The sequence below is a fragment of the Mytilus galloprovincialis genome, chromosome 4, assembly GCF_965363235.1.
Source record: "Mytilus galloprovincialis chromosome 4, xbMytGall1.hap1.1, whole genome shotgun sequence".
NCBI classification, from domain to species: domain Eukaryota; kingdom Metazoa; phylum Mollusca; class Bivalvia; order Mytilida; family Mytilidae; genus Mytilus; species Mytilus galloprovincialis.
The window spans coordinates 47,630,998-47,655,655 of NC_134841.1; the positions used below are offsets into that span (position 1 = coordinate 47,630,998).

The window sequence follows — 24,658 nt, forward strand, 5'->3', positions numbered from 1 at the left end:
TAAATACAAAATTTAATCCTGGTATCTACCTTGGGTTTATTTACAACCACTCGGTCGATGCCACTGCTGGTGGAGTTTTAATTCCCCGAGGGTATCACCAGACAAGTAGTCAGCACAGAGCTGACATGAATTGTCATTGATATGGTCATATTTATAAATTAACTGTTTACAAAACTGTAGAATTTTTGAAATACTAAGGCTTTTCTACCTCAGGAATAGATAACCTTAGCTGTATTTGGCAAAACGTTTAGCGTCTGGCGTACTAAATTATAATCCTGGTACCTTTGATAACTTTTTACACCACTGGGTCGATGCCACTGCTGGTGGACGTTTCGTCCCCTAGGGTATCACCAGCCCAGTAGTAACACATGAATATCAATAATGTGGTAATTTTTATAAATTTCCTGTTAAAGCTTCGGTCACACCTTACCGGATAGCTCGAACGGACGCCTAACGGATAAAAAAAAAGTTATCCGTTGACAATTTTCTTATCCGTTGGGAGTCCGTTGGTGTACTAACGGACATGTAACGAATGCCTAACGGACACACAACGGACATTGAAACGGATACGTACCGGACAGAACGGACGTCGAACGTACATCCAACGGACGAGTACCGGATAAAACGGACACCTAACGGAAGCGTAACGGATAAAACGGATGAACAAAATTATCTTAAAATTAAAGGCAATAAACCATATAAAAATTAAAGGCAATAAACCTTTTAAAAACTAAAAGCAATAAATCTTTTAAAAACTAAAAGCAATAAACCATCTGAAAGTTATAGGCAATAAACCGTCAGAAAATTACAGGCAATAAACCACATACACGTGACCTTAAAATGATTAAAATGTTTACGTGTGACTGATTTTAGTTTATTCTTCAAAATGCCGCCACGGGGTAGAGGTGGAAGAGGAAGAGGAAAAAAGCACCAGAGGAAAATTCTAATAACGCTGCCTGATAATGATTCGGATGCTGCATCAAATACAGAATATGATGCCAATATTTTAAACACACAAGAAGACATCCCTCCACAGGGACGTCCCTGCCCTCCATTAGAACCGAGAATACAAAATAATGAAATACGTGAGGATCCACCCAGGGCAGAAACACCAATCAACGACGAGGAGAATCGCAGAACTCCAATAGAAGAGACTCCGTCTGATAATGAGGGCAATACTACAGAACAGAAATCAAAGAAACAAAAGAAAAGTTGCAGATTACGAGATGACCAAGAGGAAGCAGAAGTGCTTGAATGGGTTGAAGAGCATCCAATATTGTGGAACAAAAAGCACAAAGAATATAAGAATAAGTCGGTAAAAGATAGAATTTGGCAAGATAAGGCAGATGAAATCGATACTGATGGTATGTTTTATTTGTAGTAAATGAACTTTGAGTGAACTTGTTAGTTGTGTGATATGTCATCATTTTCATTATGTAGAATGTTTCTATGCTCTTTTAGACAGCAAACCGGGAATACAAAAAATGAAAAAAAAAACGATTATCAGCATCCGGACTACGATGCGAAATGTACCCAGCAAAAAATGAGAAAATCATTTTGTTGCATTTCATAATGGACCGCTTTTTCGTGAATCAATTTAGGTTTGTGTTATTCAGTAAAATAAGACAAATACATAGATAAAAACACATTAAAATTTTATTAATGATTTTCATTTTTTTTTAGTCGAAAATTTGAAGAGATGGTACACCGATTTAAGAGACTGGAACACCAAACTTCACTCAAGTCGTTCAGGGGACGGGAGCAAAGATCTGACCGATAGAGAAAAATGGGTGATGGATAGGTTCAAATTCCTTAAGACCAACATTCGTCATCGCAGGGCCCCAGTTAAAAGTGTAAGTTTGCCTAAAAAGTAACTTTAAATAAAATGACAGACAAAAAAGGACAGTCAAAAATATTTTCATTTGATCTGCTGTCAGTCCATCTTTGACACTGTCAAAAATATATTGTTTTGATAGATTATAGGATCCACCAAAGTCCAGTGCGTAAATATACAAATTGTGTGTAATCCCGGTCCGTCTGTCTGTCCGCATTTATTTGTCAGTGTTTCTGTTTTGGAATCTTTTCTCACAGCTACATTTTTTACTCTGAAAAGCTGAACTATACTTTATATTTGATTATAGTCTTGAAATTGTTACGAATTGATTATTGCAGGTACAGGAGGCACTTGCAATAGCACGTGGTGATCTTGACGAGGCTGAGCGTATAGCTGCCGAGGATAGACTAGCAATTATATCGGCAGACGAAAGCATAGAAGAAGGTCAAACAACAGATGCAGGTGTTCATATAACCAAGACCAAGAAGCAAAAAAAAACTATTGAGGATCCAATTATTGGAGAAGTCAGAAAACAGTTTGCTGAGGCACAAGAGGACTTGCGGTCGGTGAAAAGTGCTCTTTCTGTAGCAGAGCCTGTAAGTGAGAGAACAACATTCCTTGATTGGGTTCGCGAAGTATGTAAGAACGTGTCAGACGATCAGTTTTGTGAGTTCCAGACAAGTTTCATACAACTACAAAACAGATGGAAACAACAGAAAAAACAACAAACATCCCCGGTAATAACTAGTAATTCGTTCACCGCTTCCGGCCCTTCAGGAATTCGTAGCAGTTGTTTTCAACCCATGCCAAGTCTGTGGAGAATGCCACCACCGCACCTCCAAGAAGTGTCGCCATGGCAGAGTCAGTCGCCGGAGTATATGCAATCCTATATGCAACAAACTTTCTTAAACCCTACCACAAGTACATCAGATACACCAGATATGATTTCATCAGCGTTGCGCAGTCTTAATGACTCAGAAACGCCTTAACTGGAAACGTCTCATTAACTTCACACACGTCTCGTCGTTATTATTACCCTTTGTTAAAATGTTGGTAACATGTTTTTTTGTATCATATTGAACTGGTTATGAGAAATAAGCCAAAATGTTTTAATTTGTATTATTTTATAAAACGTGTATCACTAAGATGATATGTTGCTATTTGACTGTGATCGTTTAAGATGTAAAATTATATTAGAATTGGACTATCATACTTAGTACTTTATGGAAATGTAAAGGTTCAGAACTGGATGTATGCAACCTACGATCAATAAACATTACGTGAATATACATGTATTGCTCCTATGATTGTATGGTTTTCTTTGATCGATTGTTTGGTAGTTGACTCTTTTTGAAACAGGCTCTATAACTCTTAACCTGAATTTCTATGACAATAAACATTCAAAAACATAATGGAGATGCATTTTTAATTTAATTAATTTTAATTAATTAATTTTCGAGACACTCTGTAAACATGAATATGTTTATATATCTTTTCTAGTGTTACATTATACTTCTAAGTTAAATGCTCAGACCATGTCGTGCTGCCAAGGAACAGAACCAGCTTCAGAATTAATCCAGTGTTTCAAGGTATTGCGTACCTTTTTCCCCTCTTTATTGTCTCTGTTCGGTCCCTGTACAACCTGACAGTCGCGCATCTGACGTCCATTCCGCCATTCTCCTGGGACAATTTCTTGATTTCTACCCTCGTGGTCAACTAGACGGTTCTGTAGTCTTGGGTATCTAGTCCTCATCAGATTATGAAGGACTAGACATGTTGTAACTATCAAACGAATGGTTGATGGATGATGTTGCATTGTACTCATAAGGACCTGGAACCTATTGGAGAGAATGCCGAACGCATTTTCGACCACTCTACGTGCCCTCGAGAGCCTGTAATTGAATATCCTTTCCTCCAACGCTAATGCTCTGTGTCCATACGGTTTCTGCATAAATGTTCTTAAGCCGAACGCGTCATCACCTGTAAATAAAAGGACTAGAAATTGCATATTAAATTTTTAAATATTGCAGTGCACCAGGCGATTGTTGTCATATCAAGAATCCAGAAAGCAAACGTATGTTCGTACTACTGACACTCTCAAAAGCGGAAAGTTCTTTGCTATATCCTTATGTGAAAACATTTATTTTGGGTAGATATTGCGAGATGCTGTGGCTGTTTATTGTTCTTTGCCTTTTGCGAAAACACGGTAAACAGAATTTAACTAACCGTCTGTCCGTCTGTTCGTCCGTCCGAAATTTGATACGAGGATATAACTTGAAAACAACATGCCGGGTTTCACGAAACATACAGATGAATTGTATTTGGTATACTGATAAAACATATTGGTTTTCGGGTCATCAGGTCAAAGGAAGGGTCATGCAAACTTAGTGAAATATATATATATATATATATATATATATATATATCCAAATTTGGTTGTACGACGGGGTACATTAAGCACTGTTCTTGTTTACTCTCAATTTGTAGTTGTTGGTTTTTTTTATTTTGGGTTGTTGTCTCATTAATTCATTTTCCGCTACGTACCATTTTTAGAGTAATACACTTACCAATATAAAAGTACGGTATATCTTCAGTATCATGTGGTAATGGTTCAGCGTCTGGAAGGTCAAGGTCTCCGTCCTCGATTGCAGATTTCAGATCTGATGCATTCCATAGCTGTGCATCAGATGCAGCACCACGACCTCCTATGTCTGCCCAGATAAATTTGTAGTCCGAGTCTACCAGGGCAAGAAGTACTATTGAGTAGAACTTCTTGTAGTTGAAGTAGGTTGACCCAGAGCCAGGCGGACATTTACATGCCACATGTTTACCATCTAAGGCCCCCAATGCATGGGGGAAGTTCCACTTCTCCATAAATCCTTCTGCGATCCGCTTCCAGTCATCCATTGTGCTTGGGAAGGGCATGACTTCATCTACATACTCGTCAATGATTGTCTGGCAAACCTGAAATAATATACATGCAAACAACTAATAAAACCCAACTTGTAAAAAATATTTCCGCACTGTTGTCCCTAGCGACGACATGAGCGCGTCAGATGAACATGGTATCTAGTATATAATATTTGCTTCTGGGAAAGTGTGGTCAGTAGGACAGGTATCAAGGTCACACGTACCAAACAAATAGAACAATTTTTCCGATTTTTTTTTTACGTTTTTACACACGAGGGTCACTTTAGTCAACTGGTTTACTTGATTTTATTTTGTATTGCGTCTTGTTTAGCCTGATATGTGTGTAAATATAGATCTCCTCTGATAAAAAAACAAGGTAGAAGCAGTGTGATTGTTCAGTCTTATAGAGTTCAAGTTGATTTTCTGAATTTGTTTATATTACGTACCTCTGGTATGAAAACGGATATGGTGTTATGCGGAACTCTCCATCCGTACTGCATGCTACGATATTTTGCTCCAGAAGCAAGGTGTCTAAGTGTTATTGCTAATTTGAGCCCTGGTTCCAGCGGATTTCTATAAAAGGTATTCTGCTTGGCTATGCGAGGTCCAACCCGCTGCAATATCTCGTCGAACATCTCTGTAGGCATTCGAAGGAAGTGGACAAAGGACTGCCGATCCTCCCGCCTAAGTTCTGTCATGAGTTGGTCATATAGACCAAAACTGCGTCGTCTTTCAGGACTTAGCCATGGTCGTGTCCACCATCTTCTTTGTCTTCTCCTTCTTCTCCTTTCGACAGCTAGAAGGTTTATATTTGCTACATTTAAGTTGAGTCTGGCCTGAATAATAGCTGCTTGGTAGCGAAGACGTGCTCTTACTCCAAGATCCATCACGAATAATAAATATTCATGACATTCAAGAAAATCTGACATACAAATTATTGGCATTTCTGACGCGAAATTTCAATTGGCATTTGTCCGTTTTACATCCTGTAGGCATCCGTTTTATCCGTTATACTTCCGTTAATGTCCGTTTCACATCCGTTTTATCCGTTAGGCGTCCGTTAGGCGTCCGGTAGACGTCCGTTGGTGAATTGGTCTACCGGATCTCCAACGGATGCCTAACGGACACGTAACGGATACAAAACGGACGAGTACCGTACAAAACGGACGCCTAACGGACGCCTAACGGACGTTCAACGGACATTTTATCCGTTGGACGTCCGTTCAAAGTTTTGAACATGCTCAAAATTTTCCACCGGACAGAACGGACGTCAACGGATAAAACGGACACTTAACGGACGCCTAACGGATATGGACGGACGCCTAACGGATAAGAACGGACGTCTAACGGACATGAACGGATTGAAAAAAAGTTATCCGTTAGGCGTCCGTTCGAGCTATCCGGTAAGGTGTGACCGAGGCTTTACAAAACTTTGAATTTTTCGAAAAACTAAGGATTTTCTTATCCGAGGCATAGATTACCTTAGCCGTATTTGGCGCAACTTTTTGGAATTTTGAATTCGCAATGCTCTTCAACTTTTTACATGTTCGGCTTTATAAATATTTTGATATGAGCGTCACTGATGAGTCTTATGTAGACGAAACACGCGTCTGGCGTACTAAATTATAATCCTGGTACCTTTTGATAACTTTTTTAGGAATATTAGTCCTCAATGCTCTTCAACTTCGTACTTTATTTGGCCTTTTAATGTTTTTTGGGTTCGAGCGTCACTGACGAGTCTTTTGTAGACGAAACGCGCGTCTGGCGTAAATACAAATCTAGTCCTGGTTTCTATGATGAGTTTATTTACAACCACTGGGTCGATGCTGGTGAAGTTTTAATTCGCCGACGGTATCACCAGTCCAGTAGACAGCACTTCTGTGCCGACATTAATTATCATTGATATGGTCATATTTATAAATTAACTGTTTAGTAATACAAAACTTTTGAATTTTTGAAATACTACGGCTTTTTTACCTCAGGAATAGATTACTTTGGCTGTTTTTGTAAAACGTTTTGGAATTTTGGTCTTCAATGCTCTTCAACTTCGTACTTTATTTGACTTTTTTTTTGGATTCGAGCGTCAAGGGTGAGTCTTTTGTAGACAAAATGCTCGTCTGGTGTAAATACGAAATTTAATGCTGGTATTTGGTATTCACAACGAACAAGGGCCCTAAAAATTACTAGTGTAAAACCATTAACACGGGAAAACCAACGGTCTAATCTATATAAAAACGAGAAACACTTATGAACAACATAAACAGACGACAACCACTGAACATTAGATTCCTGCGTAGTACAGGTGCAATTAATTGCAGCGGGATTAAACGTTTCAATTATACCAAACTTTCTCCCTTTTCTAAAAACAATAGTATAACATCAAAACATAGAAAGACACACTATAAAATATCAATTGGAAGGCTTAACTCAAAAAGAAATGTAGTAACACAAATTAGCACACAATGAACGATTAGATTTGACCTGTGATACAAGGCAAATACAAGGCAAATACATAGTTAATAAAAATAATGGATAATTTAGGTCAAAAGTAAATAAATAGGTTTTAACTACGGTTAAAGTATAAAACCGCTGTAAAATGTTTTAATTTTTAGAAAAAACATCAACTTTGAAAAAAACAATTACATTATATTAAACACAGGTAAATGAAAATAATTTTATTGTAAAGTATACGTCTTCTGTTTGTATAATCTTCTATTACCAAGAAATGTCGTGTGTATCAATAAAACTAATCTAAAACTTGGTACATATGGGGTGAATATCATTAATAAAACTATACAATTGATGCTCGATAACACTTCGTGTTATTTACGTACAGGTGCCGGAACATACCATAATAACAAAGAACAGAATTATCTTTTCTTCCAGCTGGTTCCAATGAATTGCAGTCTTTACGAAGAACGAGTCCTAAATTTTTCAGTTTCGGATTGTGTTGTTTCATGTACCTTTGAATTGTTCTTGTTTCAATTGGTAACTATATAGGCTCTTTCAAAGTCTTCAAAACGTTTAGTTATCCTTTTGGTTTTGGTTTCGCTTTACAGGATGTACAGAATTACGATTAGCTGCATAGTTATTCTGGGCAGCTGATTGTCTAGTTCTTGGTCAGTTAAAATCTTTCTTCTCCAGATTTATAGTCCCCTGTAATGAATCTTGCAGCTCTATTTTGGTTTCTTTCTAGTTGTTGTTTGTTATTTGATGTGTATCGCTCCATTGTGGATATTACCAATAAAATTAAAGCTGTTTTCGCAGTCTTTTGGACATACTTGTAGATTTTGTCTGATGAAACAAGTGTTAAACTGACTTTCTTGGCTGCATGTAAGATGTGGGTTGTCTATTTCAAGCCATCTCCTATATGTAGATCCATATTTGGGGTTTTGATTCCCACAGGAGGCTGGAGAATAAACATACGGTCACTGCTAGTTTTCTGCCGACCAGCAGTAAACCCTGGCTAAAGTCGAGGGTCTGTTAAGCTGTGATGTACTATTACGCTGCAACGTCGGGTCAGAATAGGGATGTTAAATCTGATGCCTTGTGTCAAAAGAGTGTCAGGCTATTTGCACGTTTAAAATCAACGCAAATTACTTTTTACAAAATGTTCAGATGTATAAATACTTCAAAAATACGGTAATAACAAAATACTAAATTATTATCAGAAGACTGTAGTCACTGTGGTACCTTGACAAATTTGTAACAGATATTTCTCGTTGATTTGCAGTAATGGGATTATGTCTCAATCCCGATTTATAAATAGCTAAGTATTTACTGAACAGTTTCATATACTAGTATATGAAAAATATAATTTGAGCGAATATAAATTGATTACGCATTTCTGAATTCAAAAGTCATACATAAAGATCTTATATGGAGACACTAATTGTATACATAATTTGAAGGACATCAATTGAAAAATGAAAACAACTGAAGTGAAAAGTGATAAAATTATCTTTATTGCAACTCCCTAACGCAATATGACCTTTAATGGATTTGTTCTATTTTGAACATTTTAACTTCTATGCTCTCAACATTTACATCACGTTGCCTTTTAAATCTTTAGGTTCAAAGTACGTCTCAAAGGACTCGCTTTACGCATATTATTCATACCGTGTTACTTTTTCAATGACTTATGACTATGTGTATTAGTTTATTTGTACAAGTACATTGTGTAAAATCATACTTTGGTCTCTTGTGGATAATTGGTTCATCGGTAATCCTCATTCTTTTTGCATATTGGGTAACAATACTAAACTTTTAAATGAATATTTGAATAAATGTGAATAGATACTGGAGCATAATAGCAAGGCTTCGCTTGATATAACAACTCTTATATAAACCTCATATATATTTCATAGATACTATTTTAGAATATAGTAGTTTATGTCAGGAATTAATGAATAATTAAACTTGAAATGTTCTGGATAATGGTCCATGTCTGGTTTTTATGTGTTCTACAAAATGTGATAAACAAATCATGTCATATATATGTAGGTAAATGTATATTAAAAGATGGATGGGATGTGTTTGTTTTAAATTTTAAATAGACAAATATACAAACATCTGTAATTAACAACCGAAGGAGAAGTACAAATGTTTACATATTTAAATTAGTTAAATAACAAGTTGAGATAAACAAACTCCATAAGATGGTGAATGGGGAATGTCATCTAAAAATAGACAATTAACAATAGGAAATAAAAAAATCTTCTCTTTTATCGCACATTTTGATTTTAAGCTTCCTATAAAGATATAGATATCAAGATCCAGGAAAAGCGGTGTTCATTGTTTGCATTAGCTTTATCTTTAAGTAAATTCAGCAGGATAAATCTCTGTAGTGTACATTCTGAAATTGTCATTATTGAGAGCCAATATGTCTTCCAAATATCTATACAAGTGGTATTAGAATCTCTGTGTTGTACATTCTGAGGTTGTCATTATTTAGAGCCAATATAACATCCAAATATATAAAAGTGTTAATAGATTTTTATATAAGATGTTGTTTCCTTGAGTATTTGCTTATTTGCGTTATACTTATAATTCGTAACAATACAAAAATGGGTCCGCAATAAGTGGTGCACAGTTAGTACACATAAGAATTCCGATAGCTTAACGATATACGGAATCTACATAGCGAACATAAATGTAAAAAAAGTTTTTTACTGAACAGTTTCATATACTAGTATATGAAAAATATAATTTGAGCGAATATAAATTGATTACGCATTTCTGAATTCAAAAGTCATACATAAAGATCTTATATGGAGACACTAATTGTATACATAATTTGAAGGACATCAATTGAAAAATGAAAACAACTGAAGTGAAAAGTGATAAAATTATCTTTATTGCAACTCCCTAACGCAATATGACCTTTGATGGATTTGTTCTATTTCGAACATTTTAACGTTTATGCTCTCAACATTTACATCACGTTGCCTTTTAAATCTTTTGGTTCAAAGTACGTCTCAAAGGACTCGCTTTACGCATATTATTCATACCGTATTACTTTGTCGATGACTTATGACTATGTTTATTAGTTTATTTGTACAAGTACATTGTGTAATATCATACTTTGGTCTCTTGTGGATAATTGGTTCATTGGTAATCCTCATTCTTTGGTCTCTTGTGGATAATTGGTTCATTGGTAATCCTCATTCTTTTTGCATACTGGGTAACAATACTAAACTTTTAAATGAATATTTGAATAAATGTGTATAGATACTGGAGCATAATAGCAAGGCTTCGCTTGATATAACAACTCTTATATAAACCTCATATATATTTCATAGATACTATTTTAGAATATAATAGTTTATGTCAGGAGTTAATGAATAATTAAACTTGAAATGTTCTGAATAATGGTCCATGTCTGGTTTTTATGTGTTCTACAAAATGTGATAAACAAATCATGTCATATATATGTAGGTAAATGTATATTAAAAGATGGATGGGATGTGTTTGTTTTTTTAATTTTAAATAGACAAATATACAAACATCTGTACTTCACAACCGAAGGAGAAGTACAAAATGTTAGCATATTTAAATTAGTTAAATAACAAGTTAGATAAACAAACACCATAAGATGGTGAATGGGGAATGTCACTATCTAAAAATGGATAATTAACAATAGGAAATAAAAAATTCTTCTCTGTTATCGCACATTTTGATTTTAAGCTTCCCGTGAAAGATATAGATATCAAGATCCAGGAAAAGCGGTGTTCATTGTTTGCATTAGCTTTATCTTAAGTGAATTCATAAGGATAAATCTCTGTAGTGTACATTCTGACATTGTCATTATTGAGAGCCAATATGTCATCCAAATATCTAAAAGTGTTATTAGAATATCTGTAGTGTACATTCTGAAGTTGTCATTATTGAGAGCCAAAATAACACCCAAATATCTAAAAGTGTTAATAGATTTTTGTATAAGATGTTGTTTCCTTGAGTATTTGCTTATTTGCGTTATACTTATAATTCGTAACAATACAAAAATGGGTCCGCAATAAGTGGTGCACAGTTAGTACACATAAGACTTCCGATAGCTTAACGATATACGGAATCTACAAAGCGAACATAAATGTAAAATTTCATAAAATCATAAATCATTTTTAACTTATATATTTTCATTCTGACATTTTCAATGACCATTTAATATGGTGTGTGATATTATTTCTTAATGAGATTATGAGGTAAAGTAGTATATAGGGTAGAAAAATCTAACAGATTCGAAATCACCAATATGGGCAGGCATTTTCTAAAGTACTTTCAACGAATTATTGACACCCAAAAAGTAATATATTCCACTATTTTTAAAGAATTATTTTAACAATCAATAACTAGGTATTTGGTTGTTTCAAGTGTAAAGGTAAGTAGAAGTGAAACCATGGCTTGAAGACGAAATATATCTGTGGTTGTTTTGTGCAGCTTCGGGAGCCAGTACATAGTTGGACTCGGTTCTGTTGTAATAGAGAGGAAGTAAACAGTGAATGTTTGTTAAAGATGTCATTTTTCCGAAAATGGAGTCAGATGGAATGTTGGGGAATTCTTGATTTCCTTTTATATACATGTATCATATATAGTTTAAAACATATCTCAAATTGTTTAGAAGATATCTTTTAAGAAATTCTATCAGATATGTTAGAAACAGGCTGTATGTGCCCTACACTTTAGAACTAAATTCATACTTTTTTGTAATTCAGAAATGTCAGTGAATATGTGTTCTACAAGGATCACCAGTCCTTCATCTTTTATCTGATACATCAGTTACTACAATAAATGCTACAGGGATTAAAGTTTACACCTGTGTGTAGACAATATTTGGTTTGAAATATGTACTACTTTCCAGGTTTTTTTTTTTTTTTTGCCCGATTGTTTGTTGTTTTGTATTACAAACTCTTTGCAAATTATGTTTGCAAAATATTTCGCTCAAGCCGGTCAAAGAGCCGTGCTAAACTTGCAGTGAGGTGACAGTTTTTTGCTCCATGTTAAAGGCGTCATTGTGTTTAGGGGTCACCTGAAGACCGCCGTTTGGGTATTTGCACATACAATCCTGTCTTCTAGTTATTTTCAATGTCATATGCCCGAGACAAAGAAAGAATTATTATATGGATCCGTGTTGTATGGAATAGTGTAAAGTGCCTTCGTATTGTTCCTTACTGAATTTGTCACTATATTGGCACTTTCAAAGTTATCGATTTTTTTTCGGTTCAAATTTCCTCTTAGGTTTACTTTAATAAAGAGATTACCAGAAAATCGTCAGGTTAATAGCTGGGACCAAAACCTAAACAACTTTATAATACTACAAGCCGTTGACTTGTTCATCATGTCTATAGATTTTCCAGTTCTAGCTCGGCTAGTATTTTAGTGACAGACCCTCTTCTCTGGACCTGTAATCGCTTGTTATGAATCTAACTGTCTGTCGTTGTATCCTTTCTAGTTGATTTATATCGGATTTAGTATATGGGCCCACATGCCATATTCACTCTGTATATTACCAATATATATGGGTTTTTTGCAATCCTTTGAGCAAAAACTTATATTGTTTTCTTAAGGTAGTTCGCTTCTCAGTTTCAGAGTAATTAACTTTTTAAAACACTCGTTTATATTGGGGGATTAATAAAGGAATCAATAGAGCAAAAAAAATATATAGGTCACCGTGCTGGTTTTCGAGATATTAGCCATTGAAATTTTGGCGGGAAAATATTCTCTCTTGACTTTTCATAGCTTTACTATTGACAAGGTGAAGTTCTCAAAAACTGTTAAAAAGTTATTAAAATTTTATAAGACTTTTACAGATGGCTTATTATTATACATGTTAAAGATTTACAAAAAGAAAAATGGGGGTCACCGGGCAAATTTTTGCAAGGCAATCAAATGGATAAAACCAGAGGATTCCGAAAATCTGACAAACTATCCAAAACGTGACAAGCCAGCTTCCTTAACAAACCAAGTGTGGATAGGCTTTTGTAGCTACTTTTAGATGTGTGGAGACTATTTAAGGTCTTCCGATATCTTCTAGCATATGTTATGGATTATGTTTGACCTGTTGTAGTACATGTCTACCAAGGCTGTACATGTTCTAGCTTTTGTTTTTATAACTCAAAATATAGATAACACGTTTTTGCTTTAAAGCGCATGCCTTAGTCATTGACCCATATCTAAGATTTGGAGGTCTCGCTGTAGGGATGTATGGTAATGGTGTGTATTTATGTATAGAAGGCAAAGACGCTGACCAATGATTTAACTGCATCTGGCAAGTCGTCAATGTGGCAGAGGAAGAGAAGGTGTCTTAGTACATTTCCTTGTGGTACACCTGAGTCAACTCCGATTGCTCTCAATCTACAACAGTTTTCATCTTTTGAATTTTTGAATTTTTTGAAATACTAAGGTTTTTCTACCTCAGGTATAGATTACCTTAGCTGTATTTGGCAAAACTTTTAGGAATTTTGGTCCTCAATGCTCTTCAACTTCGAACTTTATTTGGCCTTAATTTTGTTGGATTCGAGCGTCACTGATGAGTCTCTCTTTTAGTATATACACCAAACGCGCGTTTCGTCTACAAAATATTTCAAATATAAAAACATGAAATTGCGGGTGAGAGTCCAATTTAAAAAAAAAAGAACAAGACGATATTCCTAAAACTCTCTCTCGTACATATTTAGATAAAGATATAAATACACTTTTGATTGAATTAGACCCTGTTAAAGATGATTTAGAGCAAAAAGTAAACAATCCAACAAGGGGGACTATTATACGATCACACGCCAAGCACTGCGAAGGCAATGAAAGAAATTCAAAATATTTCTTATCATTAGACAAATGCAATTATAAAAATAAATGTATTAACAAATTAGTTGTAAACGACATTAAAATTTTGTCACAAGAAAAAATTCTACACGAAGAGAGAAATTTCAACGAAAATTTGTACTCATCTAAAGAAGACCCTGAAAAATATTCAGGTATTCTAACTTGCGTTAAAGTTTTAGAAACATTTAAAAGTAATAAAAGTCCTGGTACAGACGGGCTTACTGCCGAGTTTTACAAATTTTTCTGGATTGATATAAAAAAAATATGTTTTAAAAAACTATGAATATTCCTTCGAGACCAGAACCCTCTCAATAGACCAAAGACGGAGTATTCTGACTCTTATTCCAAAGAAAGATAAAGATAGAACACTCTTGTCGAACTGTCGTCCTCTTTCTCTTTTAAATTATTAGCCAAAGTTATTGCGGAAAGAATGAAATTATTGCTTCCGAAACTTATAGATCCGGACCAGACGGGATAGGTGGCTGGTACACATGTGTAGATACATTGGTGAAAATCTACGACTCATTGCTGATATTATTTTTTTATGGCTTTAAAGAATTATCCAGGGCTTATATTACTAGTCGATTTCGAAAAGGCGTTTGATACGCTAGAATGGAAATTTATTCAAAAAGCATTGGTTTGTTTTAATTTTGGTAGCAAGTTCCGGAAATGGGTCTCAACTTTATACTCAAATATATCTAGTCTTGTCGTAAATAATGGATTTAGTTCGAGTGCATTCGCAATAAGTATTCGTAAGAACAATTAGATACCTGGTATTAAAATAGGAGACACTGAAATAAAATTTCACAGTCAGCTGATGATACCACTTGTTTTTTGGAAGATTTATTTTCCGCGCAAATTTTATTAGATTCTTTTAATGATTTTGAGAAGTGTTCAGGGTTAAAATTCAATTTTTCTAAAACCGAAGCAACATGGATTGGAAGAAATAAATTTAACACAGAAGGTTCCCTTCCTATCAAATGGACAGATGGTTTTAAACCTTAGGTTTAAAATTTAACGATTTAAAGAAATGGTTTGTTCTTATTTAGATACATGCATAGTCAAAATGGAATCAATAATTAAAATGTGGAGGATCAGAAACCTTTCCTTGATCGGTAAAATCGTAATTCTCAAATCACTTGCTATATCGAAGCTTATTTGTGTCATTTCATCTACACATGTACCAAGAGCTTATTAAAATACAACGTGACATTAATAGTTTTTTTTATGGAATAGTGGTACTCCGAAAGTTAAATCGGAAGTTATTCAAAAGTCTCCCAGCGAAGGGGACTGAAAGCCCCAAATTTTAAAGTACAGCTGTTATCCTTTCGTATTATGTGGGTAAAAAGATTTTTGTCAGACTCCAAATGGAAACATGTTTCAAAAGTATTCTTTTTCCTTTTTGATTTAGAGGATTTATTTATGAGCAGATGTGAATTTGAGTTTTTAAATTTAAAAGCACCTCCTTTTGATATAGAAGTATTATCTGCCTGTAAACGTTTTAAGGGTATTTTCATCCCGTTAAATGCATTTCATGTTAGAAAAGAATTTTATTTTGTGCAATCCGTTTATCAAAGTTGACAGAACGAGTATTTTTTACAGATCTTGGTACATGAAAGGCATACGGTTCATCAATGATATTGTAGATGATAAAGGTGAATTTTTGTCTCATGATTCTATTAACAAAAAACTATAAACTGAATGTTACTTTTATAGACATTCTATCAATAAAACTTGCTATACCACGTGACTGGAAAGATTTGTAATTACAACAACACATGTCACCTATACATGCTATAGTCCGGCTGATTTGTGAAATAATTGTGGGTTTGATGATAAAAGCATCAAATTTGGCATGGTAGTAGGGATGGGTATTCTAAAGAATATTAGCTATGGACCCACCTTGAAATTTCAAAATGGCGGCTTTTTCAAGATGGCTGCAATCGAATATCAAAATTAACATATTTGACTAATCCTATGTTACCATATGTTTCCTATGGGTGCAAAATAGTTTAAAAGTAGGAAACATAATTATAATCATGAACAAATGAGATGTATTTTGTTATTTGAGGTATTAATAGTCTTGTAGCTGTATATTTTAAGATATAAACTAATATCGCTATTTTATTTAATTTTTCTTTGATCTTGCTGACTAGAAACTAAGGACAAACATGCCTGTTGTCATGAAATTAACAACGTCGTCATAGGTCAGATAGCAATAAACAGATTTTCATTGGTTAACTCAGCTCGATTGCTTTTCTCACTTTCGCTTCCGGCTCAAGCGAGAAAATCATTCTCGTTGAGATTGTGACCAATAATCTATAAGTATTGTTAGCAATGTCAAAACAGCGTAAAATTGTAGACCCTGATTTACCATAAACATCTTCTATTTCTGCTGACTTTGATTGTAAATAATGGGGTTTGTTTTGCTAAAAACAGACTAAAGAAAGTTTACAGCGTACCGCCAATAGCAAACAATCTGACCTAAAAGAAGGAGCAGGATACAAAACTCTTGAGAAGGTTTTAGAATGTTGTCGGTTAATTGAATGGTTCCCGATTTTAATTAGATAAGAACATTTAACTGACCAAAATTGTTTGGCTTTTAACTTGCAGCTGCAAAATTCAAAGTGGCACAACAAATGTAGAAATAAATTTTCAGAATTAAAGATAGAAAGGCATCACAAACACAAGAGAAAAGGAGAGAGTGGTGACCAGGTTGGGAGTATAAGTAAAATAACACGACAACACGGAAACAATGACAATGACTGAAGATTGTTTTTTTTCTGTGATGAGTCATCATGAGATCTGCACAAAGCATCTACGTTTGAAATAGGCAAACATGTACAAAAATGTGCACTCGACTTACTTCTGGCAAAACTGAGCACAAAAGACATGATTTCCACAAGAAGCAATTTAACATGTCAAATACTTGACCAATTTATGAAATAGAGCTAGACCCCCTAAAGTAAATTAGTAATGAAAGTTCAGACAACCGTATCCATGGTATTGTACTTGCGGAGCAGGTTGTGTAATTAGAAGAATCATGCATATACTCTGATGTCATTTCTGTTTTCAAATTAGCAGACTTAACGAGGAAGTATACCTATCTAGAAGAGTACATTTGATAGATCTAAAACCAAACCGAGTTATTGCAGCTATCCCAGACTTGCAGGCCCTAAACAAGGAAGAGACGTGATTCCCATATTCTGCGATGATGTTGGTGCTGCAATCAAACAGGCATATAAAACAAAGTACGATGATGAGGCAATAATATTCTATTAATACTAGTAGTATAAAGCTGCACAGATAGTGTTAAGCACAGACGACACTGACTATTTCACAGCTACTCAAGTTTAATTCCTCTCTTCGCAGACGGAAAGATTCGTCCAAAGTATTCCTTTCAACCGAACGAAAACCACCTCTATCAATATAGTTCAGCCTTCTGCTGCATGCTGAAACGAGGAAACATGGTTTTATTGATAAAATGTACTGTTTAAGTTTATCATTATACTATGACAGAATTATGTATTAATCTACAGCACTTGGCAACTCATCTGTGAGGCATTTGATAATGAAAATATGGTGGTTACCCCAACACTTCGGAGTGGTGTGTTTACAACTGCAGCCATGGATAATATTGACCATAACCCGAGTTCGACAACTCCTGATAAATCCTTGCATGACACTGCCATTTCACTTTTTCAGCAACCCCGTGTAAGTAATACATTTGAAGACTATTTCAACGACATTTCTATGCCTTACATACATGATCAGTAACGTTTTGTAAGTCGACCTGATGTAGTTGGGGATGAGTACTTCTCGCATTGTTTTGTCTTCTGTACTGTTATTTTTCTGTTTGTCTCTTCATTTTTAGCCATGGTCTTGTCAGTTTATTTTTAATCTATAAGCTTAAACTAAAATTGAGAAAGGAAATGGGGAATGTGTCAAAGCGACAACAACCCGACCATAGAGCAGACAACAGCCGAAGGCTACCAATGGGTCTTCAATGTAGCGAGAAACTCTCGCACCCGTAGGTATCTTTCAGCTGGCCCCTTACAAATATTATACTAGTACAGTGATAATGGACGTCATACTAAACTCCGAATTATACACAAGAAACTAAAATTAAAAATCATACAAGACTAACTAAGACCATCAGCTGTCCCTCTGGTATTTTTGTCCCTCTTTTGAAAGCCTCAACAAGATATAAAAGAACCTCAGGCAAAGGTGTGTCCTTCCAGATTCAAGAGTACTAAGAAACTGGGAGGCGGTTCTAAGGGTCAATGTCTATAAAATGGAGCTGTTCACATACTTAGCTGAACAATTGGTAGCTTCAACAAGAGGGTATGATGAACAGAATCAGATGATAACTACGAAAGGAACTGATGTTCTATGCAGACTATACTAAATGGTATAAATGAATTATCATCGTGCATACACGAAGGAGCATATACTGTTGCAATTTATATTGTCCATGCAATTGAGGTGAATCAGTTTTGGATTGCTTTTGAAGTTTTAGATATTTAGCTGTTTACGACATCACCAAAAGTCTTTCACCTTCAAGGTCAAAGGGACTTTACGTCTTTCATTCCTTTACAAGTTGTGATCAAGTATCGTCATTTGCTTCCAAGGGAAAGAAACTTGCATGGAATACATGGACTTCTTTTGGGGAGATTACACTTGTGATTGCAACATTATGTAGAACAGCATCACCTAATGTTATTTCAACTTTCATGCTATAGATAGAGTAATATGTTATACTGATGTATGATTAAACAAGTGAATTAGGTACGAAGGTGAACGATGCACGGAAAGATATATTCACTAGGGAAAAGGGCAATAGATAACATTCCTTCGTCACTATCTGCTTTACTAGAACACACCAAACGAGCTGTTTAGATGTCAGGCCTTTGTTTGGGGAAATGTCAAGAACCTTCTACCCAAGCAGGTTCACCGACTGAATGAAGATGAAAGAACTACAAAATGCAGATGTGGGTAACCCTATTGGACATACTTGCAACAAGCTTCAGTCTGTTGTAATAAGCTGATAGAGTGTGGCTGTAAAATTGCTAATGGATGTCGTGGATGTTGTTAATGTGTGAATGCCACACTGATATGTAAAGCACTTTGTAAATGTGGTGGGGAATGTGATAGAGACAAGATGGCCAGTCAATTAGTGATATAATTTGCCAACTGAAGAAGTGTAAATAGTTTTGAGTAGAAATGTGTTGGAAGAAAAATTTGATAGAAAAAAAAAGTTGAAGTTTTAAGCAAAGTTTTCGTTTTGTCCATTTCACATGTTTTGGTGGCCATTTTTAAAATGTCCACCATATTGAAAATTATTGGATAGTTGGAAATAGTGATAGAACTTACCAGAAATGATTCCTCGTGTTGTATTTACATTAAACAGATTTTGTTTCAAATTCTTTTGCCTTTTTTTTACAAATTAGTGAAATTCTTAGCACTTGTCCGCCATCTTGAAAAATTCCGCCATTTTGAATTGTTCAGAGTTGTTCCATAGCCTGAATAGACCACAATATACATGTTTAGTCCCTTGTGCAAATTTTCATGCTTTTCTCATCAAACTCTTAATTCTTTAGAAAATATGCACGAATCAGCTGGACTAACAGCAACTCATTTGAATTTGTTTTTGAGCATGAGAATAGAAAAATGTCTCTCAGTAAATTATTCGCTAAAGATGTGTATTCACTTTTTATCGATCGGGGAAGTGTTTCTCCTATTTCACAAAAAAGGTGGGAAGAAAGTTTTAATATAGAAATTAGTGACGAAAAGTGGAAAAATATTTATTCACTATCTTCCAAATATACTATAGAGAGCAAACTTCAAGCTTTTCAATATAAAATACTACACAGAATAGTCTCACATAATTATCTTCTTGAAAAATATAAACTTTCCTTAACTAATGAATGTGCCAGTTGTAAAGAAATAGAAACCATAGAGCATTTTTTTTTTGAATGTACAGAAATAAAACAATTTTGGAGAGAATTTTCTAATTGGTGGTATTTAGTTTTCAGAATAAAAATATTTTAAATAAAGCAAGTGTAATTTTGGGTGTATTGGGTGCATTGAATTCTGACAACTTAGTTTTAAATTATTGTATTCTACAGGCAAAGTATTACATTAACTGTGTTAAGAAGACACAATAAGACAGACTGTTAATATATGTGCAAGCTTTTCTTAAATTTTTGAAAAGACGGCTGGAGATAATAGAATATTTATATCTTTCTAAAGACAAACACGAGTCATTTGTCGACAGAAAAAAAAAGGGGGGGGGGGGGTTATAGAAGTTATTTAATTAAATTTATTTTTGATATGATCATATATATTTAATGTATTCCAAAGTATCCTTAAGATGTATCATATACTGAGTATTCACATCATTTACTTGTAAACTTTTACTATGTCTTATCTTAAAATATCAATAGTATAACAATGCCATAAATATCATGTTATTCACTTATGTATTGTAAAAATGTATGTATGCATGTATGTAGTTTGAACACCAAAACGAACAATAAAAAAAAAAAAAAAAAAAAAAAAAATCTTATTCAGTATTTTGAATGTGTTTTGGCGATTGACGTGACAGTTTCATAACTGCGAACTGAATTGTGCACTGTTATTCTCTTCGTATTTATCATTAATTTTTTGATAGATGCGTTTTGTGCTTTTGTGTAACATATTTGTTTGTTTTGAGATTGTGACACAGTGATGACTGCTGTACCCAGATTTTGACTATTTTACCTATTATGTCTGTTCTGTTTACGCATCGTTGTAAATATATTGAATTTGATGCGACTGTCATACAAGTGAAAGGTTTAGCGTTATAAAAAATTTGTTCATTTCACCATTTTCTACATTTGAAAATGGCTGTACCAAGTCAGGAATATGACAGTTGTCCATTCGTTTGATGTGTTTTATCCCTTGATCTCTTTGATTAGAGACTTTCCGGTTTGAATTTTCCTCGGAGTTTAGTATTTTTGTGATTAACAGTTTTTATGCCCCACCTACGATAGTAGAGGGGCATTATGTTTTCTGGTCTGTGCCTCCGTTCGTCCGTCCGCTTCAGGTTAAAGTTTTTGGTCAAGGTAGTTTTTGAAGAAGTTGAAGTCCAATCAACTTGAAACTTAGTACACTTGTTCCCCATGATATGATCTTTCTAATTTTAATGCCAAATTATAGTTTTGACCCCAATTTCATGGTCCACTGAACATAGAAAATGATAGTGCGAAGTTCAGGTTAAAGTTTTTGGTCAAGGTAGTTTTTGATGAAGTTAAAGTTACATCAACTTGAAACTTAGTACACATGTTCCCTATGATATGACCTTTCTAATTTTTATTCCAAATTAAAGTTTTGACCCCAATTTCACGGTCCACTGAACATAGAAAATGATAGTGCGAGTGGGGCATTCGTGTACTATGGACACATTTTTGTTTTAGTGTATTGTGAAATTTAGAACACGAAATAAGTAAGTTCTGGACATGTTTTTATTGAGCGAAAATGAGATAAGATAACATATGGACATACTCATTATGAAAAAATAAATTTATGTAAATATTTGTCTGCATAACAAGATATGTTTAATGTCATAATAATGTATTTTCTAGAATATTTGGTAGCTAGCATGTAATTTTAGGTGACAATTATTGGATGAGTTGGAACTGATATTTGCAAATGAAAGGTCGGCAAAAACCTCATTTTTGTTAAATGTAAAATTACCACGCGGAATAATTGCCAATGAGACGACTATCCGGCATAGACCAAAGGATGAAAATATAACAACCATGGGCCACTGACCGATATTCACCAATGAGTTAAACCTGTTTTGTACAGTAATGCCGGTTTGAAATATTTATATATTAGTTAATACAATATGTGCAAAATAATGAAGTCGAACTTGATTTATATATGAAGGATAAATAAATGTAAATGAATCCCTGCTATAAATTAATTAAATTATTGTGTTGTGAAGCTCATATTGAAAAAAAAAATGGACCCACGATTTTTAATGCGTACGACAACTGTAAAGTGTGCAATAAGATGTTTTTCTTTTTGAAAATTTTATTCAAACGTAGGGGGTTTATCATTCTTATAAACTGCAAGAATCTGTCTGTTTTTAAAAAAAATAATCGACGAATCCTCAATTATGTAGCTTTAAAATTTTGCGTTGTGTACACATCAACGATCTGCCAATAATTGAGAAAACATGGTTAAGTTTGACACCAAGCAAGGAAATACAAAATCATAACTTTCAGAGTTTTCCGACTCTAATGTTTGTTTCTTTATGACCTCAGCTCTTTTAACCCGGCTATGACCATCATCAGAACGATTGGTATTTGTATACTATACAATAAAATTACATGATTGAATCAGCTTTAATACTCATGAATACTGCTTCATCAGCATTTACAATACTGATCACGTGCCTGTTTTAGTAATACATGTTCCATTACAGAAACAAAACTGTATTGGACCCATCGACAGTGAATGTTACAAATACCTTCGCGTGTGTTTTACGCATGACCAACACTTTGACTTACTATTTTTTGGACGAGGTTCACAAAAACCTCGTCATGGAAAAAATGCATCGCAAGATTGAGAAAAGATGGAGTTATATACATATATATTTATATAAGTTTATGTCACTGTTACCATTGGAAGAGGACTTTTATTTTCCCAAGATATAGCATTTATTTTGCATCTGTTTCTATGTATGCCCATTTCAATTTTTGTAAACATATCAAGTTTCCTGTATTTTGTGTAGCAGAATATTTTTTCATTATGTCTTGTGCAAAGTTTTTAATTATTTTTCTTCAGTTCTTTTTGGTTATTTCAGTTCTTACCAGAACAAGTAACCATTTATATATAAAGGTTAAAAGCAAGAGCTCGGTGCAATACATGCGTGTTATTATAATATACATTGTGTCAATTAGTGTAATTTTTTATAAATATAAAGTATCTATGGAAATGTACAACACATTAGAATATATCAGCAGTTGATACTTCACAGCGTAATGGACGGAATTTGAAAGGCTTCCCTGGTAACATATCCTGAAACGAAAGAAGAAATATGCTAAACATATGTTTTGGTACTGAAATAAATAGAGGAGGAAGATACAAAATGGAGGTCAAACTCATAAGTCGAAAAAAAAAACACCTGACAAAGCCATTTAAATCACAAGATCGAAAACTAAAAAATGAGCTAAACAAACCACATAAAAATCAAGGGTGAACTCAATCAGTGTTGAAGGATTAGCAGAGACTGCTCCAGGTGTGGCGTTTGCATGTCTTGTTGCCCATGCATGTAGTGATTTCACATACAATTAAAATAGTACAGGATTGTGGTAATGATAAATGGAAAACATCAATCGTTATTTATAGAACAGATATTCCTTGATGGTCAATCAACCCTTAAACATTTCGAAGGGACGACTTCAACTTACATTTGTAACCCTCGTTTAAACAGCTCCCTTGTAAGCATCATCCCTCTTTCAAGGGAATCAATATCAGAAGCGCAAGTTCTATTATTTTATTATCAAGTGGGAGATATATAATAATAATTCATCATATGCAGGCGCTGATTGGATGTTTTACATTAAAATAAAAAGTTTGCAGTTGGGAAGCTGAAATGTCTAAAGATGCAAGTAAGACACATTTATGAGACATTGGCATCTTCTTTTAGTATATCCGTCACGCCTATCGATTACGGGAGTTTTGATGCAACCTGTTTCATTAAAAAAAAAATTAAACAAATTTATTTTAAACTCTTTAAATTACGGACGATACATATTCTAAAATAACATACATTAGAAAGACTATATGTTTTATATGAAATTAAAAATATACGAACGCTAAAGACAACTATATCACAAAAATATATATAACAGAATGGGAAATAGTGAATGAAGTCGTTCTTTTTCATGTACACACTGTTGTTTGGTATAAATTGGGATAGAGCAAATTTATTGTTCTCTTAAATTTAAATTACCACTAGGTTATTTATTAAACGGATTAAAAAATCATGATTATGTCTCGTCTGCTTTAACAAGTTTTAACCATTATAGCCAATACATGATAAGTGGTGAATGTTTCGTAACGGCTTTTGGTATTTTTTTGTTGTATAAGTAATGATATTCTTTTAAAACATCATAGCGATTACTTTTGTATGCCTGAGTGCTTTTTCAGAATTTAATTTACAAGACTATGTCTCTAATCAGGAAGTTCCTTTCATGTGCTGATTCTATAGTCTGCGATTAGAAAGAAAAAATCAAATAGGTCTTTTATTGATATGTAAATGTATCGGAGCTTTACTTGACATTTAAAGATAAATGAGCTTTACTGAGATCAAATACATTCAGGGTTGTTTGATTTTTTGTTATATATAAAAGTTAAAATATTGGCTTTCCTTTTTTTTTCCACTTTCTTTGTTCATTTATCCATTCAATAAGTGCAACATTACTAAGATCAAAATCGTTGTCACAGTGATACTTGACATGTTAAGAAATTTCTCATATTTTTTCTTTTAGTTTTATAACTCTTGTTCTTACCAAATCGATTAACATACTTTGATAAAACATG

At 34.1% G+C, this 24,658-nt stretch overlaps 2 protein-coding genes across 2 annotated transcripts in view; one reads left to right on the forward strand and one right to left on the reverse strand.

Moving 5' to 3' along the window:
• The first annotated feature begins 448 nt into the window (after window positions 1-448).
• LOC143072291 (uncharacterized) lies at window positions 449-2,882 on the forward strand. Its single transcript, XM_076247152.1, has 3 exons — window positions 449-1,364; window positions 1,684-1,853; window positions 2,173-2,882. The coding sequence occupies exons 1-3, from the start codon at window positions 887-889 to the stop codon at window positions 2,821-2,823; spliced, it is 1,299 nt and encodes a 432-aa protein (XP_076103267.1). The 5' UTR covers window positions 449-886; the 3' UTR covers window positions 2,824-2,882.
• An 18,667-nt stretch (window positions 2,883-21,549) lies between these two features.
• Window positions 21,550-24,658, reverse strand: part of LOC143072292 (potassium voltage-gated channel protein Shaw-like) — a 28,734-nt gene continuing 25,625 nt past the window's right edge. The window contains exon 5 of the mRNA XM_076247153.1: window positions 21,550-23,131. The gene's annotated coding sequence lies outside the window, so the exon portion shown is untranslated. The remainder of the gene's footprint in view (window positions 23,132-24,658) is intronic.

Coding starts and splice junctions, on each gene's coding strand:
- LOC143072291 (XM_076247152.1), top strand. CDS start 887: ATGCCGCCACGGGGTAGAGGTGGAAGAGGAAGAGGAAAAAAGCACCAG. Junction 1,365..1,683: donor AGATGAAATCGATACTGATG/GTATGTTTTATT, acceptor ATTTTTTTTTAG/TCGAAAATTTGAAGAGATGG. Junction 1,854..2,172: donor GCAGGGCCCCAGTTAAAAGT/GTAAGTTTGCCT, acceptor TGATTATTGCAG/GTACAGGAGGCACTTGCAAT.